The 18,458-nt window shown below is 39.3% G+C and overlaps 1 protein-coding gene across 2 annotated transcripts in view; it reads right to left on the minus strand.

Annotated features, from left to right (window-relative positions):
• PAN2 (PAN2-PAN3 deadenylation complex catalytic subunit PAN2) overlaps window positions 1-18,458 on the minus strand; it is a 588,859-nt gene that overhangs the window by 240,747 nt on the left and 329,654 nt on the right. For both annotated transcript variants that reach the window (XM_090383685.1, XM_090383686.1), the window contains exon 18: window positions 4,301-4,434. In XM_090383685.1, the coding sequence (XP_090239811.1) occupies window positions 4,301-4,434 (134 nt within the window). The remainder of the gene's footprint in view (window positions 1-4,300; window positions 4,435-18,458) is intronic.

Below are 18,458 nucleotides of genomic sequence, written 5' to 3' on the forward strand. Positions count from 1 at the left end.
GAGGGATTTGTCACCCTTTTCTGGAACTGGTTGGATATGGGCAAACTTCCAAGCAGAAGGAAAAACACCAATGGAATAAGAAAGTGTAAAAAGGTGACATAACACAGAAGTAAGTTCAGGTGAACAGATTTTGGGAACAAGTGGCATTAAGATTCAAAATTCTTCTGACAGAAGAATTTTGAATCTTAATGCCACTTGAATCTTAAAGACGGAAGACCACAGGAGGCATTGAATGAAATGTACTGGGAATGATAGGAAGTGGTTTACGAAGATTATCAATACAAGACTTAGAAATAGTCTTGTATTGATATTGATATTGTATTTAAATTGAAATTGTGCCCAAGACTAGAGCAGCAAAGCAACAGGCACAAAGTAACTCGGGGAAGAAGCAAAGGATCTATCTTTACCTGTGTAGGCAATAGAGCCATTGGGTTTTAACAGAGGTGGGTGTAGAGATAGGCAAAAGTTGCAGTCAACTACCATATAGGCAAGAAGCAAGTTTTCTATTCTTAGCTTGTTTAAAATCTAGTTTTGACTGATTAATAACTGTTTTACAATTGTTGTAAACTTTTGTGTAGGCAGAAAATGGAACCTGGAGATCCGGAAACGAGTCAATTTCGATATGCAACATTCTTATCTTGAATGGCCTTATACCCACGTTGGAAACCAAGGTTAAGGACAAAATTTTAAGGTGGAGTGTGGAATAAAGGATTTCATCACCACAAGAATAAATTCGCTGATAGGATCTGAACAAATATTGACATCAGTAGATTTAAAACATTAATCCAACTAAGGAAAAGAAGAATAGAAATATTGCAGATCATACCATTTTGCATTTTTGTAATGTCAAACAACACACAGTTGAAAACACATGAGAGAAAGGCTCCATTAGAGAAGAGACCATCAAGTTGTGATCTGAGGTGTCCAGAGGACCAATCACCTCAACTGTGAACTTGGAAGAGCTATTTGTGAGAAAAAGATGAAGAGTATTGCCTGTGTGGTTAGGATTGTCCAGTATTCTGGTAGATAAATGAATAATCTGTGTGAGGTTGTTAGTAAATTCAAAATCTTCAGCATCTTGACCAGCTGGGCCCACATGTCGAGAAAACCGAATCCAGCTGGAGTAGTGAACATTAATACCCCCAAAAAAAATTACCTGACTGTTATGAAAGTTGTACTGGAAAAAGTCAGATTTTAAAGTGAGGAAGTCAAAGAGTTCAAAGTGGAGTCAGGAGAATGATAGAGGCAACATATGAATTTGATGGAATCAGGTAGAGAGATTTTAAGCCAGCAAAGATCTTAAAGAGGATATTTTGAATCACTGTCTCTGCCAGGGAATATCAGAGCAGACATAAGCACAAGTACCACCTCTGAAGTGAAAGGAATCATTCAGGAAATAATTAGGTCAACCAAGATGAGCAGTGGTTGAACCAACTGATAATTAGGATTCTGTCAGAAAAAGTGATTGGGGGATTGACAGACCATAAGTGGAAATGGAAAAGGAAGTGTTTGGGAGGTTTAGATCTTTTCGCAGATAAGATTGTTCTATTAGTTTCACTATTCATGATGTACTCAGTAGTAAGAAAAGGTGCGGAGGACATGTTGTATGAAGTAATTAAATTTTTGGTTACGGCATATATGTGTAAAGGATATACTCAGCTCATTGAATAATGTGGCCTCAACAATGCAACCTGCGTGCGCACGTACACACACACACACTACTTGAATACCACCTCCAGTCACTATCTGGCAGAGTAGAGGCAGTGGGACTATAAACTAGCTGATCAGTATGCCTTCTAGAAAGTTACCAATAAGGTTTGATCTGGTGGACCACCTAGTAAATATTGAAACCATTTTGGAGCTGTATTCTGAAAATGTAAGGAAGATTGAATCTCACCATGATGTCCATCATAAACTCAAAAGGGTTATGATGGGCATCATGGTGAGATCCAATACTAACAGGTTACTAACAGTCCCATCATCATGAAAGTGCAAGCAGAGGATTTGGTTGTCACAGAATGACCGGAAGTTGGCCACTTGACCACCAGAATGACTGGATTTCACCAAAATTCAGTCCACTTTATTCAAGTGTACCTGAACAGCACTTCCATTACTAGACTCCCAAGTAACAAGTCCAGCTTAACATACTTGAGAGAATGTCTGCTATACAAATTGGAATGGTGTGGCATAAAAGCAAGTTACTACTATCAATAAAGAGATAGCTGAGTGAGAGAAGACAGAGAGTGTTTATCAATGGGCACTGCTCTTCTTGGGCAAATGTTATTAATGGAGTCCACTGCTGGGACTGTTGTTGTTTTCAATATTTATTAATGATACTAATGAAGGCACATCAGATGGATTGACAAGTGACAACTGAAGTTTAAGATTGATATGCAAGGTACTTCATGTTGGCAGCAGTAATCTCAGATTAATGTACCAGATGGTGGTACCGCACTCAGGGCAGTTGACAATCAAAAGTAACTGTGCAGTCAGATAAGAAGTTCTCTGAACAGTGTCAGACAGCTCATGGGGTTCTCTCAACATATACAGGAATTTGGCCAGCAGAGATAACTAGGTGATTACCCCATTGCATAAGACAGTACCATATCCAGGTATCGTAAAGGGGGGGCATGATAACCAAGTTTGGAGTATTTTTTTTTTTTAGATAGACCTAGGAACACTTACACGGATATATTTATATGCTTGGTTAAGGTGGGCATATTCCCCCAACCCCCGAATATGCCCCTGGTATAAGGCACTGGTTGGATCACATCTTGAGTATCTCATGCAGGTGTAGAAACCTCAGTTTAGGATGGGCATTGATCTGTTTGAATGGATGCAGAGAAGAGAAATAAGATTAGTGAGGGGAATAGTGTGCTCTTACCAGCAAAGGTTTCAGCCCTGCAAATTGCAGCGTCTAGAGACTAGACACCTGTGAGGAAATTTGATTGAGGTGTTTAAGGTTCTGAATGGATTGAGTAAGACCAATGCCGATGGAATCCTTCCTCTTGTCAGACTGCACACACAAGGGGGCATAAATTCAAACACAGGAAGGATGTTTGCAGGATAAATATGCAGAAATATGCGAAGATTATTCCCTTGAATTAAGAAAATCTTAAATGAAAACTTACTAAACAACTTGACTGAGAAATTAAATCTGGTAACCTACAGCCAAGGTCACCATTTTTACTGATGCCTCAGTAGCCAGGTCGGCAGGAGCAGCAGTGCGTAGCACACACTTCTTGATTAGACCGGGGTTCGAGCCTGTGACCACCAAATACAGAGGATGTGGAAAGGTCATGGAATGACCACCGCATATCCCCGGAACAATATGGCCTTAGTTGCTAATGCTCCTAAAAGTCAAATAACAAAAAAACACCTGCCCATTTGACTGGAATAGAGGTGTACTGATTGTCACAGCACAGAACTAATTTCCACTGCTCCATGAGCCAATAATGGCATTATTATTATTATTATTACTAGTCATATAGTGCAAGGAAGCCTGAGGCTTATGCTGCACCAGTCAAAAAAACAAAATTTTTGAGTTACCCAGAGAGAGAGAAAGAGAGAGAGAGAGAGAGAGACAGAGAGAGAGAGCACCTCCACAGCCTTGATTTTCATCTGAGAGTAATGTTACCTGAGCCAAATATCACTAACTGCATTAAGCCATCTTGCTTTGCATGGTGCAACTAAAGGGGCTCACATCTGATGAGTATGGGCTTGGCACACCCAGGGTCGGATGTGAGCCCCTTTAGTTGCACCATGCAAAGCAAGATGACTTAATGCAGTTAGTGATATTTGGCTCAGGTAACATTACTCTCGGATGAAAATCAAGGCTGTGTAGATGCTTACTTTTAGTTGGAAATGCAGATAATACATGGCAGCAGAGAAGCAAGTACTGAAAGATTTCAAGACAATTCATGGTATTGTCTTGAAATCTGAGCAAATAAAAATTTGCTCAGATTTCAAATTTAACACCAAAACTCTTCTTTAAAGATCTATAAAAACATAAATATACACATATACTCCTCAGAACCTATACATGAAAAACATCCCCACACACACACACTAAAAGGATTAAAATCGGGGTCAATATCATGGGGAAGTCGAAAGTAACAATTTTGCCACGGCAATTCTCCAATACAGACCAACAATTTTTTGTTAAACAAAAATTAATGTTTTTTCAGTAATGATGCTGATGATGATGCCAGTAACAAAAAAAATAAAGGAAAGGAAAGCATATTATTTCATAATGAAAAATATTTTCTTTTACAATTTAATCGAACCAAAGCAGACCTACCTTTTGTCCCTCTCATGAAAGAATCTACAGTTTGCTCTTGTGCAATTGTTACCATAACGACATGGCTTTTTTCTTAAAACAGGTACTTCTGGTAAGTTCTTCAAAATGCTCTGCCCTTCACGTTCACTAAGAAGCTAAGTAAGATTATAGTAAAATGATAATATGATTAAAAGTTTAACATCCAATATATATCAGTAAAAAATTTAATACCAAATTCTTTAACAAAAAATTTAAGCTGAGATCAAGGACTCGTGTCATGTTCATTTTAACTCAATTCCTAGATCAAAATACTAATAAAATCCTATTAAATGAATGGTAAAAATGAGTAACAGTTTATGAAACTGTTTTGTTCTAGAGTTGCCATATTTCTATGACTATTCTACAATCGGTATGATGTAGCCGAGTGGTCAGGAGAGGGAATAAAATAGCACGTGCTCTTTGATTTGAGTTGACTGAGGTTCAAGACTGTGACTGCTAAATACAATTAACGTTTGTTTTAACTGCTTTATTGTAAACTCCAGTGACCTGGTGGTCATGCTGGAGCAAGAAAGAAGGGAGATAGATAAAACCACCACGCGTAAAAGTTGATGATGTTGTAGAGAGGATATCATTTTTTAAGGGCATGAAGGGTGATATTGCTGTACATGTTGGCACTAATGACATTAAGACTAAGAGATCTGCAGATTTACTTATCAAGTACAGGTAAATGTTGAAAAAATAGTGTTAGGGTTAAATTTGAAAGTGTCTGCAATTCGGCTCAGACATGATAGGAGGGAGTACAGAAGGTTGATTCAGCCTTTTGATAATGATTTTGACAGTACTTTAAAACTACAAAATTCCGTGCCACCACCACCAGTTGTGTTCTATTTGATTTCCCTGCTCATGGACTATCACACGGCATTGCAATTTCTATTGAAGTAAAGCCCGCTGCAAAACTGCCAAGTCAATCTTGTCCCATTCCTGCTTGCAAACTTTCCACAAACCTTCAACAGTTCTGGGGCGGTGGTTTCCAAGAGTTCTTTTCAAAAGTCCCAATGCGCAAAAATCCATGGGTGTGGCGTCAGATGATTGAACAGGTATATCTTCAAACGGGATCGAACGAATACCTATCACCACTTCCATTCTCCGCAAAAAAAGCACGGGTGGAACGTGACAGTGGCTGGACGCCTTATCCTGGTGCACCAGACCTTTTCAGCATCAGAACTGTACAATGTGGATATTTCACGTTCAAACAACGGCTGTAGAACTTCAGTCTGGTAATACACCGAGTTGACTTTCACATTTTTAGCAACTCTACGCAACTCAAATTTGCTGTTATAACAAAAACCGACTACAACCATAAAACCTCAATCAAAACTTTCCTTGCACTGATGCGCCCATTTTGTCACCCTGTGGACGGTAATAAATTGCCCGAATTTTGTTGCAGTAGGAGAGGTACACCCACGCTTCTTCCAATGTTGCTACGAATTTCCACCTTTCAGCTGCCAGATATTTTTCGTACAGTTTTCGAGCATTGACCCGCCGCTCTGCAATGTGCCTTGCTCTTAGGTGGTGTACGAGGGCCTTGTGTTTCTTCTCCAGTTGAAAATTTTCGTTGATTATGTGACAAACAGTTGACTGGGAGGTTTCCACATGTGACACTATAGCTCTTTTGGTTTTTGATTTTCACCGGAAACGAGCAACTACACTTTTCGTACTACTTCCCTCATTCGACTTGGAGCAGGATGCAGTTTCTTCAGTGTTTTCCACCCACTTGCAGCAGCTTGCAGAATTTTCCTTTGCCATTCAAAACCTTATGGATACCGAACTTCGATACACTAAAATTTTTCGACTTGCACCTATCAATAATTTTCGCATCACTGTACCCTTCTTCGGAAAGTTATGTAACCTTCCAACCATGGGTCCAATTTCCGAGGCATAAACCAACCATGTCAAAAGCAAATAAATCAAGGCCTTATCATTAAAAGGACACTTGTCAGTTAATAGGAATCCAGTCTCACTGATGGGTGGGGTGAGTGCACAGTGTGAATGCAGTATCAGGTATTTAGGAGTCTGGATTGCTAGACAATCGTGTTTTTCATTTCACATCAACATCAGCCAGAAAGCTCGAAAATTCATCAGCATGATAGTGAGAGTAACGAGGAAGGAATGGGGAATCAGAGGTAGAGCCCTGGGACTTTTCAATGATTGTGCATTCTTGCCAACTGTTAGCTACAGAGTGCACATATGGTTGGATACTGCCATACAAAACACAAATGATAGAAAAATATTTTAATAACAATGAGCAATGCTATTGCAAATGACAAGGATGTGTAAAACAATATCAAATGATGTCTTACAGGGTTAAGTGGCCGGCTGCCACTGGATTTGAATCTTGGCTATTGGTCCACACATTTCCATGTCAGGTTTACCGTATCAAAGATTCAACTGTGGCTCAAACTAATTATAGTTATAAAGAACAAAAGAAACTTGTTTGGGGTCTCCTAGCCAACAATTGTCAAAAAAACATGGCACAATTCTGAAAAAAGGGTGATAACTAGTTACTTCCCGATTGTGAATCCCATAATCTGAGTTTGCAAATAACATTTTTGCTGACAGGACACAGCTCTTTCTATGGAAAATTGAGTAATCGGTCTACATGTACATGTGGAATGACAGAGGACAGAGGACTGGGAGCATGTTCTGTACGTGTGCCAAGAATGTGATGACCCGAAATCGACTCTGAAGGAACAGTCAAAAAATTTGCATTCTTTCTACTCTGGGATATGAGAAGAATAAGGTTTGGCCAAGAGAAAATTGTGCAGCATTTCAGAGGTTCATGAAGGATCTATTTGGCAAGACACATATTACAGATGGAGCAACATTCCACACTGGTTTAAGCGTATGAAGAATGATACTCTTAAAAGAATGGGAGCAGAATCTAATGCTTTCTGCATGCAGCACTAGTTTTGGACAAGGTGCTGGACAAAGACAAATTATTTGATTCTAAAAGCAGTAGGACAGGTACAGGAAGCATGGTACCATTTTGATTACTGATGGGATTACTGGTCTGCCCTGAAAAACGCAGATGGAGCTATGGAGTTCAGCAGTGGTCCCCATCAGGGGTAAAGGAAAGAGTTTTTACTTCCATAAAGGTGATTTCAGTGGTCTCAGATAGTTTTTAAATTCTGTACAGTGGGACCCACTGATGATATTATCAACAGCAAATTCTAAGTGGGAAGCATTCAAGGAATTAATCGTGTAAGGTACTAGACATTTCACACCTATTAAGAAATATTGTTCAGGGTTCAGGCCTAAATGGTTGTCCAATGAACTAATGAGACTTGTGAGAGAAGAAAAATGCATGGGTTGATTACAAATTATCAGGTGACAAGAAGCCTATGGCAGATATAAGCTAGTCTGTAATAAAGTCACAAAGGAGATTAGGCAAGCAAGCGAAGGTAGATTAAGAGAAATCTTTGGAAAAGGATGAAAAGATAAACAGCAAGGATTTCTTTACTTATATAAACTCTAAAAGAAAGGGGATGAATCATATTGATCCACTTGATATCAATGGTTTGACTGTTGATGATCCTGCTTAGATAGCAAACAAAGTGAATGAGTATTCTGCATCTACATTCACACTTGAGGAGTAATTAAGGAAAGAAATTGCCAGAAGGTTATCAAATTGTAGCTAGGTGCTTAATGATTCTGTAATAACTCAGAGCAAAGTGGAGGAGAAATTGTTGAACTTAAACATAAAAAAGGCACCTGGGGTGGATGGGATCTATCCAATTGTATTAAGGAGGTGGCAAAGGAACTAAGCAAACCCTTAGCCATAATTATGAGAGCATACTTGGACTCAGGGGAGGTCCTCACGGACTGGAGATGTGCCAATGTATCCCCAATTCACAAAGAGGGGGATCGAAGGGTGACATGAGTAATTACAGACCAGTTAGTTTAACTTCTGTTCTGGGTAAAATAATGGAGTCACTGGTTAAAGATGCATTGCAGGATCATCTAGACAAGACCGCAGCAATAATTCAGACAGCATGGGTTTTTTCAGGGAAAGTCTTGTCTGACAAATTTGATTGGATACTATGATATGGTAACAAAGGAACTGGATGCAAAAAATAATTTTGATATCATATACAGTAGACTCTTGATTTTCCGGGATAGAGGGGTAAAAAAAAGTTCCTGGATAATCGATTTCCCGGTTAATCCAAAAATACAGTAAGTCCCCGACATACGTAAATGTTCCAGGACTTCTTACGTAAGTCAAGCTTTACGTAACTAACTCGGAAATGACTAATAAAATATTGCTACTATATCTCTACTATACCAAAATTACAAAAACCCCATAATATCCTCAGAAGAATAAAAAAAAAATACTTAAATACCATAAAAATTAAAAACTTTATCTGGGGACAGTGGTGAAGTAGCCAGAGTGGCATATAAGAAAAGAAAACATAAAAGGAAGAAAAAAATGCATGTTATTGTACTGTAAAAACTGATTTGTATTTCTTAGCCTTGGTTATTATAGTTAACTTCATTGGTGCCAATCGCTTCACTGTTTCTTGTATTTTGTCTTTCTACTTTATTATTGTGTTCACCATTGCGACTGACAAATCTGAATTCCAGGCGATACTTGTTAATGGTTGGCCATTTTCATACCTCATTATTTTAATTTTCTAATCCAAATCTATTGCTCTCCTTTTCTTGGTAGATTTACTAGCAGTACTGTCACTTATTTTCTTAGTCAGCACCATGATAACAGCCAAAATTAAATTTTTTGTAAAGAACTTCACAGGGTTAAGGCAAAAACTCACTATTATCACCCCACACGAGCTCACATTTTACTAAAGCACATTTCTGGAGGTCACTGCCATAAAACAATAAAAACAATTGCACTTTCCGCATTATTGGGCTTTTCTGTTAGCGCAATCTATTATAAATGGGTAGTAGACTCAATCTTATTGCATTTGCGCTAATAAATTGTTTTGTATATTTATGAATGATATTGATGAAGGTATATCAGGCTTAAGGTCGAAGTTTGCAGATGATACAAAGGTTGGTAGGGTTGTTAATGACAGTAATGGCAACTGAAGTTTAACCTTGACAAATGCAAAGTACTGCATATGGGTAGAAGTAACCCCAGAGAAACGTACCAACTGTGTGGTACTACACTTAAGGTGGTAGAAAATGGAAAAGACCTGGGAGTAATTGTGCAGGCAGATATGAAGTTTTCTGAGCAATGCAGACAGACTGCCAGGGCAGGTCATGGGGTTTTGTCAATGATATATAGGAATTTTGCTAGCAGGGAAAAGGAGATGATTATCCCTCTGTATAAGGCAATGGTCAGGCCACACCTTGAGTACTGCGTACAGGTCTGGAGGCCTCATTTTAGGAAGGGTGTAGATTTACTTGATCGTGGACAGAGAAGGGCAACAAGATTGGTGAGGGGAATGAAGGGATCCACTTACCAAGAGAGGCTTAAGTTCCACAAATTGCAGTGGCTGGAGACTAGGCACCTGCGCGGTGATCTGATTGAGGTATATAAGGCCTCGAATGGGTTGAGCACGCTGAATTCTGATGGGATCCTTCCACTTGTTCAGATTACGAACCTAAGGGGGCATAAATTCAAATTAAGAAAAGACAGATGTAGAATAGATGTGCAGAAATTTGCCTTTAGCCAGAGGGTGGTTAATTGCTGGAATAAACTTCCATCTGTCGTTGTGGAATAAATTTAAGGAGGAACTGGACAGCATTTGGAGTGAATGGTGTGATTTTTTTTTGGCTGATGCTGCATAAGCTCATACAGATGCTTTCTTGCATCACATGCCACTACTACTATTACCACTACCGATAGCTGGAATTCTGTGGGTTTTTACATTATTATGGTAAAATGTGTGTCCCTTTCACTGAAATCTTCAGTCATATAAAAAATATATAAATAATGTTACATAAGTCGGGGACTGTATCAAAAAATGTTCAGCAACCTACATAAAAAGTATGGGGATGGATAAAAAATGAAAAAAACTTACCATGTACTACTCGCTTATCCAATACGCTCTACTCGCGTATTGGACATGCATTTATTTTTTACAATGTCGATTTTAAACCTAATAGCTTCCCTCTATTTTTTACAATGTTGCCTATGGTTTGGTCAACAACATTATAATGGTTCATTAGATTTAATGGATGCACCATTTTCAAAATTTTGAATAATTTCAAGTTTTTGTTTAATTGAAAGCACAACTCTTGCATTTGCCCATCATTTCGCAATTTCTAAACAAAAAAAAAAAAAAAAAAAAAATCCGACATCCCTGACATAAATAATGAAACAAAATTTGTCCTTTAGCGTTGCAACAGAACACAACAATCGACGTGACACACTAAAAGAATTCTTGCAGCTTATTTGCGACACATCTGTTTATACCTATTCTAGTTATTACTTGAATTTTATTATTTCTGGTTGGTTTTTTTTTTTTTTTTTTTTGAGTCGAAGTGTCCCGGTTAATCCGCTTTCCAGTTAATCCAATCCCTGTAAATTGAGAGTCTGCTGTACTTGGATTTCAGGAAAGCTTTTGACACTGTTGTGTATGGAAGACTACTGTACAAATTGGAGCAGAATGGTATTGAGGGAAAGTTGCTACAATGGGTGGGTGAGTGGGAGAAGACAGAGGGTGGTAATTAATGGACACTAATGTTATTAGTGGAGTCGAGTCTACAGGGTTCAGTGTTAGGCCCACTGTTGTTTTGTATATTTATCAATGAAATTGATGAAGTTATATCAGACTTAGTGTTGAAGTTTGCAGATGATACAAAGGTTGGCAGGGTTGTTAATGACAATAATGGCAGTGTGCTACTGCAACAGGATCTAGAAAATTTGGGCAGATGGGCTGAGAAGTGGCAACTGTAGTTTAAAATTGACAAATGCAAAGTACGTGCATACGGGTAGAAGAGAAACGTACCAACTGTGTGGTAGAAAATGAAAAAGATCTGGAGTAATTGTGCAGTCAGACATGAAGTTTTCTGAGCAATGCAGACAGGCTGCAAGAGCAGGTCATGGGGTTTTGTCAATGGAATACAGAAATTTTCTCGCACGGAAAAGAAGGTGATTATCCCTTTGTATAAGGCAATGGTCAGGCCACACCTTGAGTACTGCATACAGGTCTTCCGTTAATATAAGTGAACTGAATATTTAAGGCAAGAAATTTCTGCAGAAGAATTGACAGCGGCGTCCTTTGAAAAGTAAGTTTGCTTCATTTATAGCAAATTATGAGAAAGAAAACGTTTATAATGTTGATGAGATGCAACAGGGATTACATTTATTTTTTTGCTATAGGATGGCTTCTTTCGACCAACTCCCCTAGTCCAATGTATTAATGATTAATTTGTAACAATGATATAATTATAAGATTAATTAAACATCTTCCCCACTGTCAGAACAGCAGTGGGACAACCCCATGGTATCAATATTGGACGCTCAACTCAGCCCAGAGTTCCAACCCCCCCTGCCAGTAAGGAAAACATCATGAAAACTAATTTTAAAATTTAAAATTAAAAACTGATATAATTAAAGATTGATATAAATACATTGGATGCCCAAGTCAACCCTGGGTTGAGTTGGCCGTCCAATATTGAACATAGCATCAAGATGCGGCAAATTTTACAAGATGGGATTCGATGCTACAAAGACTCGAACGCCAAGAAAAAGAAGAGACGACTTCACCAGACTTCATTTTTGAAATACCTAAATAAACGACCACCTTTTTTAAAACTTTTTTTCTTGTTTCTCATGATGTTACCTTTTCATTAAAAAAAATTTTGCAATATTTTTTTATTTCAAATCTTTTAATTGGCTATCAAGTGCAAATTGTTTATAGATTTATTATAATCTGTTTATAGACTGTTTCTCTGGTACGCATTAAATTTAAACCCATTATAATTACATCTTAATCTGCATGGCCTCACCTAACATGGAATAGTTTCGGTACCAATTATTAATGCTATGCAGGGTATTGCTGTATTCGGTTTGTTTTAGAACTTGGACTGCAATTATATTTATGGTTTGACTCAGACTGTAATTTAGTTAGTTTTGTATACTGGGCTTGGCTGTAGTCAATTATGTATGTTGGGAGCCTTACAAGATAGAACTTGGATTTGGTTTGGAATGTGATTGGCTTAATAGCTTACTTCTTCTAGAATGGCAGAATAATAACTGTATATGTGTTTTCTGCGTAATGGACAGGATGCAAATGCTGATGGATTTTTACTTTCCTTTTGGATGTATATTCTGTTGTTGTATATGACTGCAGCCTTGACAAAATAAATATGTACAGTGTCTGTCTGAGACTGACCGAATTTGTACTGAGGTTTGTTGGTTGAGTTAAAATGCTGAATTGTTATTTCTTTATTGTAAGCAGAGGAAAGGTGTGGCAATAATGGATAGAGGATGTTTTGGAATTCCACAGTGTGTGGAGGGGTGTTGCAATAAGTAATAGATTATTAAAATTTTATCGTGGCTGCAAGTGGGCAGCTGAATGTTTCCAGTTTAGTTTAAGTAATGACAAGTTAAAACTTATTTTTGGGCTTTGCTAATTTAGCAGCTTCAGTGTAATTGTATGTACTAATGTATATAATTAATTATTGATTTTGTATTGTCCACTAGTCCTACCTTTATCTCTGTACTTCTATTTTCTTCTTTTTGGGATGCCTCTTCCTTTCATCCCCTTGCTTTCTATCCACTTTCCTACCTTACCATTTCCCATACTATTCCTTCTATTTTCCTGTTTCCCTTTACTTGAAAATTCGGTGCTCCAGGCTTGCCTGATAGCCCCAGTAAGTCTCAGGTAGAAAGTGAACCCTGTAGTGACTTCTCGTGGCCAAGGTTGAGAGTTAGGGGGCAGGGGATCTGGTGCCCCCTACCCCCCTGGCTGTGAAGTTACCAGGTACTGGCACTCACCACAACAATACACACCCTTACACCTAAGTACACTTAGGTGTTTATATACCATACGCTTGCTGGCCTTGGCCTTATGCCTTTTCAGATGCTGCAGTGGCATATAGGGGGAACTCTAGAGACCGCAATTAAACAAACACACCTTGACCTTGTCTGCTACTGCATGGAAGGTTTTCCTAAGGAGACGGATATTCTTGGATGAAACAATATACACATTGATTGCAACCAAGATGCTCATCTCATCTTGTTGATTAATACTTGTTCAAGAACTGTGTATTCCTTTTACAACTTGAGAGTCAACAGCTGGTTTGCTTTAGGAATTTTTTTTTGGGACTCCTGTGCAAGAACAGGACTGTGTGAGGGAGTTGAGTAGTAAAGACTGAGGTTTGTCGATCCTATATATACAATACTGTGCATCACAGGTGTGCAGAGGTTGCAAAGGCATGCTAAGAACGCTGCCCTGCTATCTGTACTAACTTATGCATCTAAAGTTATGCCTGAATATAAGAACTGTCAGGACATGAAGAAGTTTAAAGAGGTGTCAGAATTTTTATGATGAATTCTTTTTCAGTTTTTAATTTCTCTCTCTCTCTCTCTCTCTCTCTCTCTCTCTCTCTCTTCTATTACTGTCTTCTTTCCTATCCTAGCTTATGCGTTTCTTTTTTGTTACTCTTCAACATTCATGCAACTGATAGACTTTATCTTATTTGTATATGGTTGGAGAGTAAACTGAGTGGACAGAAATCATGGGATACGTACCTAGTAACGAGTGGGTATCCCACCTTTTGCCCGGATACAGTCACACGGCAAGGCACTGAGTCCACTAGTTCACGAAAGTGTTTCACAGGTATTTCCGTTCATGCTTGCTGCACCACTATCCATAATTCCATGACATTCCTGGGTGGAGGATCCAAAGCTCGAATGGACCTTTCCACAGCATCCCAAACTCCACAGGGTTCAAGTCCAGTGAACAGAAAGGCCATTCCATGGCGGTAAAATCTGCGGAATGCTTTTTGAACCACATTCTAGTCATCACAGCTCTGCGGAGAAGCGCATTTTCCTTCTGGAAGAGTTCATTGCTCTGTGGGTGCATGATGACGAAGGGGTGCAGATGGTCTGCAAGGATGGCCATGTAACCTGGACCATTCAGAGGTGCATATAGACATACTAGAGGTCCCAATGTGTGCCAGTTGAACATGCCCTGGACCAGTAGTCTCAAACTCGCGGCCCACGGGCCACATCCGGCCCCCCGAAACAATTTCACACAGCCCGCAAATACATTTAAATTATGTATTTATTGTAAATACGGTGCTTATATTCACTCTCATTTTGTTAAAAAAAAAAAAATTCCAGCCCGTCAGCTGCTTTCAGATCGTGCATTCGGCCAGCATGCAATTTGACTTTGAGACCACTGCCCTAGACCATTACTGACTGTCCACCTACCTGAACAGTTCCTTGTTGACATGACGGGTGCATAGCTTCGTGTGGTTTCCACCAGATACGCACACTCCTATCAGCTCAAAATAACTAGAAACGGGACTCATCGGACCAGGAGACCCATCTCCAATCATCCAAGGTCCAGTGCCACTGTTTTTTTTTTTTTTTTTTTTCACCCAGTTAAGGTGTAGAGTCCTGTGTCATGGTTTTAACAATGAGACTCTGGTGACTCCCACAACCTATTGCAGCTAACAATCACCTGAAGTCTTGGTGGAGGCATTTCTGGCACCTTCCTCGTTGAATTTAGCGGTGATTTGTGCCATTGTTGCTCTCTGGTTTGCTGAAACAACGCGAGACAGACGTTGACAGCCACATTCATCCACCATCTTTCTCTGTCCACAGCACTGTCCATGATGAGATGTTATTCCAGAAATGGTGCATTCCTGATACACTCTTGATACTGTCAAATGGGGATAACGCAATTTCTATTCCACCTCTGCGATAGTGTGACCCATGCGTCAGACACCCACTATCATCCCTCTTTCAAAATCGGTTAACTCACAACATTTATCCATACTGACATCAAATTACTGTCTATGTGAATGCAGTGATGCCGTGTACCTATATACCTGCCAAACAATGGGTTCATCCACTAGCGAGAGGGGTGGTAGTAGTAGTAGTGACGTGATGCAAGAAAGCAAGTGTGTGAGCTTATGCAGCATCAGCCAAAAAAAAAAAAAAAAAAAATCACACCATTGCCTCCAAATGCCTGTCCAGTTCCTCCTTAAATTTATTCAACCTATCAACTTCCACAACGACAGATGGAAGTTTGTTCCAGCAATTAACGACCCGCTGGATAAAGGCAAATTTCCGCACATCTATTCTACATCTGTCTTTTCTTAATTTGAATTTATGCCCCCTTAGGTTCGTAATCTGAACAAGTGGAAGGATCCCATTAGAATTCAGCGTGCTCAACCCATTCGAGGCCTTATATACCTCAATCAGATCACCGTGCAGGTGCCTAGTCTCCAGCCACTGCAATTTGCAGAACTTAAGCCTCTCTTGGTAAGAGGATCCCTTCATTCCCCTCACCAATCTTGTTGCCCTTCTCTGTACACGCTCAAGTAAATCTACATCCTTCCTAAAATGAGGCCTCCAGACCTGTACGCAGTACTCAAGGCGTGGCCTGACCATTGCCTTATACAGAGGGATAATCACCTCCTTTTCACTGCTAGCAAAATTCCTATATATCATTGACAAAACCCCATGACCTGCCCTGGCAGCCTGTCTGCATTGCTCAGAAAACTTCATATCTGACTGCACAATTACTCCCAGGTCATTTTCATTTTCTACCACCTTAAGTGTAGTACCACACAGTTGGTACGTTTCTCTGGGGTTACTTCTACCCATATGCAGTACTTTGCATTTGTCAAGGTTAAACTTCAGTTGCCACTTCTTAGCCAATCTGCCCAAATTATCTAGATCCTGTTGCAGTAGCACACTGCCATTACTGTCATTAACAACCCTGCCAACCTTTGTATCATCTGCAAACTTCGACATTAAGCCTGATATACCTTCATCAATATCATTGATGAATATACAAAACAACAGTGGACCTAACACCGAACTCTGTGGGACTCCACTAATAACATTAGTCCACGAAGAGCAGCATCCATTGATTACCACCCTCTGTCTTCTCCCACTTACCATCCTTTTAGCCATTGTAGCAACTTACCCTTAATACCATTCTGCTCCAATTTGTACAATAGTCTTCCATGCGCAACAGTGTCAAAAGCTTTCCTGAAATCCAAATATATGATATCAAAATTATTTTTTGCATCCAGTTCCTTTGTAACCACATCATAATATCCTAGCAAATTTGTCAGACAAGACTTTCCCTTAACAAACCCATGCTGTGTCTGAATTATTGCTGCAGTCTTGTCTAGATGATCCTGCAATGCATCTTTAACTAGTGACTCCATTATTTTACCCGGAACAGAAGTTAAACTAACTGGTCTGTAATTACTCGTGTCACCCTTCGATCCCCATTTGTGAATTGGGGATACATTTGCACATCTCCAGTCCGTGAGAACCTCCCCTGAGTCCAAGGACGCTCTCATAATTATGGCTAAGGGTTTGCTTAGTTGCTTTGCCGCCTCCTTTAATATAACTGGATAGATTCCATCCACCCCAGATTTCTCCTCCACTTTGCTTTCAGTTATTCAAAATCATTAAGTATCCTGCTACAATTTGATAACCTTCTGCCATTTTCAAACCTTAATAATTCCTCATGTGTGAATGTAGATGCAAAATACTCATTCAGTTTGTTTGCTATCTGAGCAGGATCATCAACAGTTGAACCATTGATGTCAAGTGGACCAATCAGATTCAACCCCTTCCTTTTAGAGTTTATATAAGCAAAGAAATCCTTGATGTTTTTCTTAGCATCTTTTGCCAAGGATTTCTCGTAATCTGCCTTCACCTGCCTAACCTCCTTTCTCACCTGATTACAGACTGGCTTATATCTGCCATAGGCTTCTGAGTCGCTTGATAATTTATATCCATCCCATGCATTTTTCTTCTCTATTACGAGTCTCATTAGTTCATTAGATAACCATTTAGGTCTAAACCTTGAACAACATTTCTTAACAGGTATGAAACTTTTAGTAGCTTCGACGATTAATTCCTTGAACGCTTCCCACTTAGAATTTACTGTTGGTAACATCGTCAGTTGATCCCACTGTACAGAATTTAAAAACTGTCGGAGAGCACTGTACTCACCTTTACGGAAGCAAAAACCCTTTACTTTACCCCTGATGGTAATCCCACATCAGTACACTGTGATCACTGCCACCTAGTAGTTCCTTTATCTCCAAATTCTTAATACACGAATGATCACTGCTGATAACCAGATCAAGAGTATTACTCTCTCTGGTTGCCTCTCGAACATACTGCTGCAGAAAACAATCATCCAATAAATCCACAAAAGTCTGACTAGTGTGTGAGTGACCAAACCACAAGTTCCAGTCAATATCTGGGAAGTTAAAATCCCCCATTATAAGACATTCCGATTTACTAGCCCACTCTATTTCTCTGTACAATTGTTCATTGTACTCATTCGAGTCAGTAGGCCTATAACACACTCCTACTCTTATTTTTGCTTTCGCAGTGCTTATGTCACACCAAACTGACTCAACAGTGCACTGTTCATCTTTATCAACTATTCTTTTGATTTTATGTTCTTCTTAATTAACAGCATAACACCACCTCCCTTTCTATCCTTTCTGTACACATTGTACTCCCCAAATTCCAGTTCAGCATTCCTTATATCTGTGTGACACCACGTCTTTGCTATCCCAACAATATCCGCCTTTGATGTCTTGACCAACACTTCAAATTCATCAAATTTACTAACTATACTTCTAGCATTGGTATACATGCTCCTACTCCTATTCTTAGTTACCCTAACACATCCCATATACCCACCTATTTCAGGATGACTGCCATCCATCCCTGAAACTCCCAACACCCCACGCTCCAGGTCGCTACTTATTCTAATAGAAGTTGTGCAAGAATCACCTTCACCTCTGCCTACGGCTACTGTTAAACTATTAGTCCTTGTATCCCCCCCCCAAGCTATCAGTTTTCCGACCCACCTAACACTGCCTCGATAGCATCAGCAAATATTCTTACACCTTTTCTATTTAAGTGTATCTCATCCCTATAGAAGCAGTCTCTCCTGTTAACAAGTACAGTCCAGGCTGAAAAAAATTCTAC

The sequence above is a fragment of the Mastigoproctus giganteus genome, chromosome 10 (genome assembly GCF_048544385.1).
Source record: "Mastigoproctus giganteus isolate SK-2022 chromosome 10, ASM4854438v1, whole genome shotgun sequence".
NCBI classification, from domain to species: Eukaryota; Metazoa; Arthropoda; class Arachnida; order Uropygi; family Thelyphonidae; genus Mastigoproctus; species Mastigoproctus giganteus.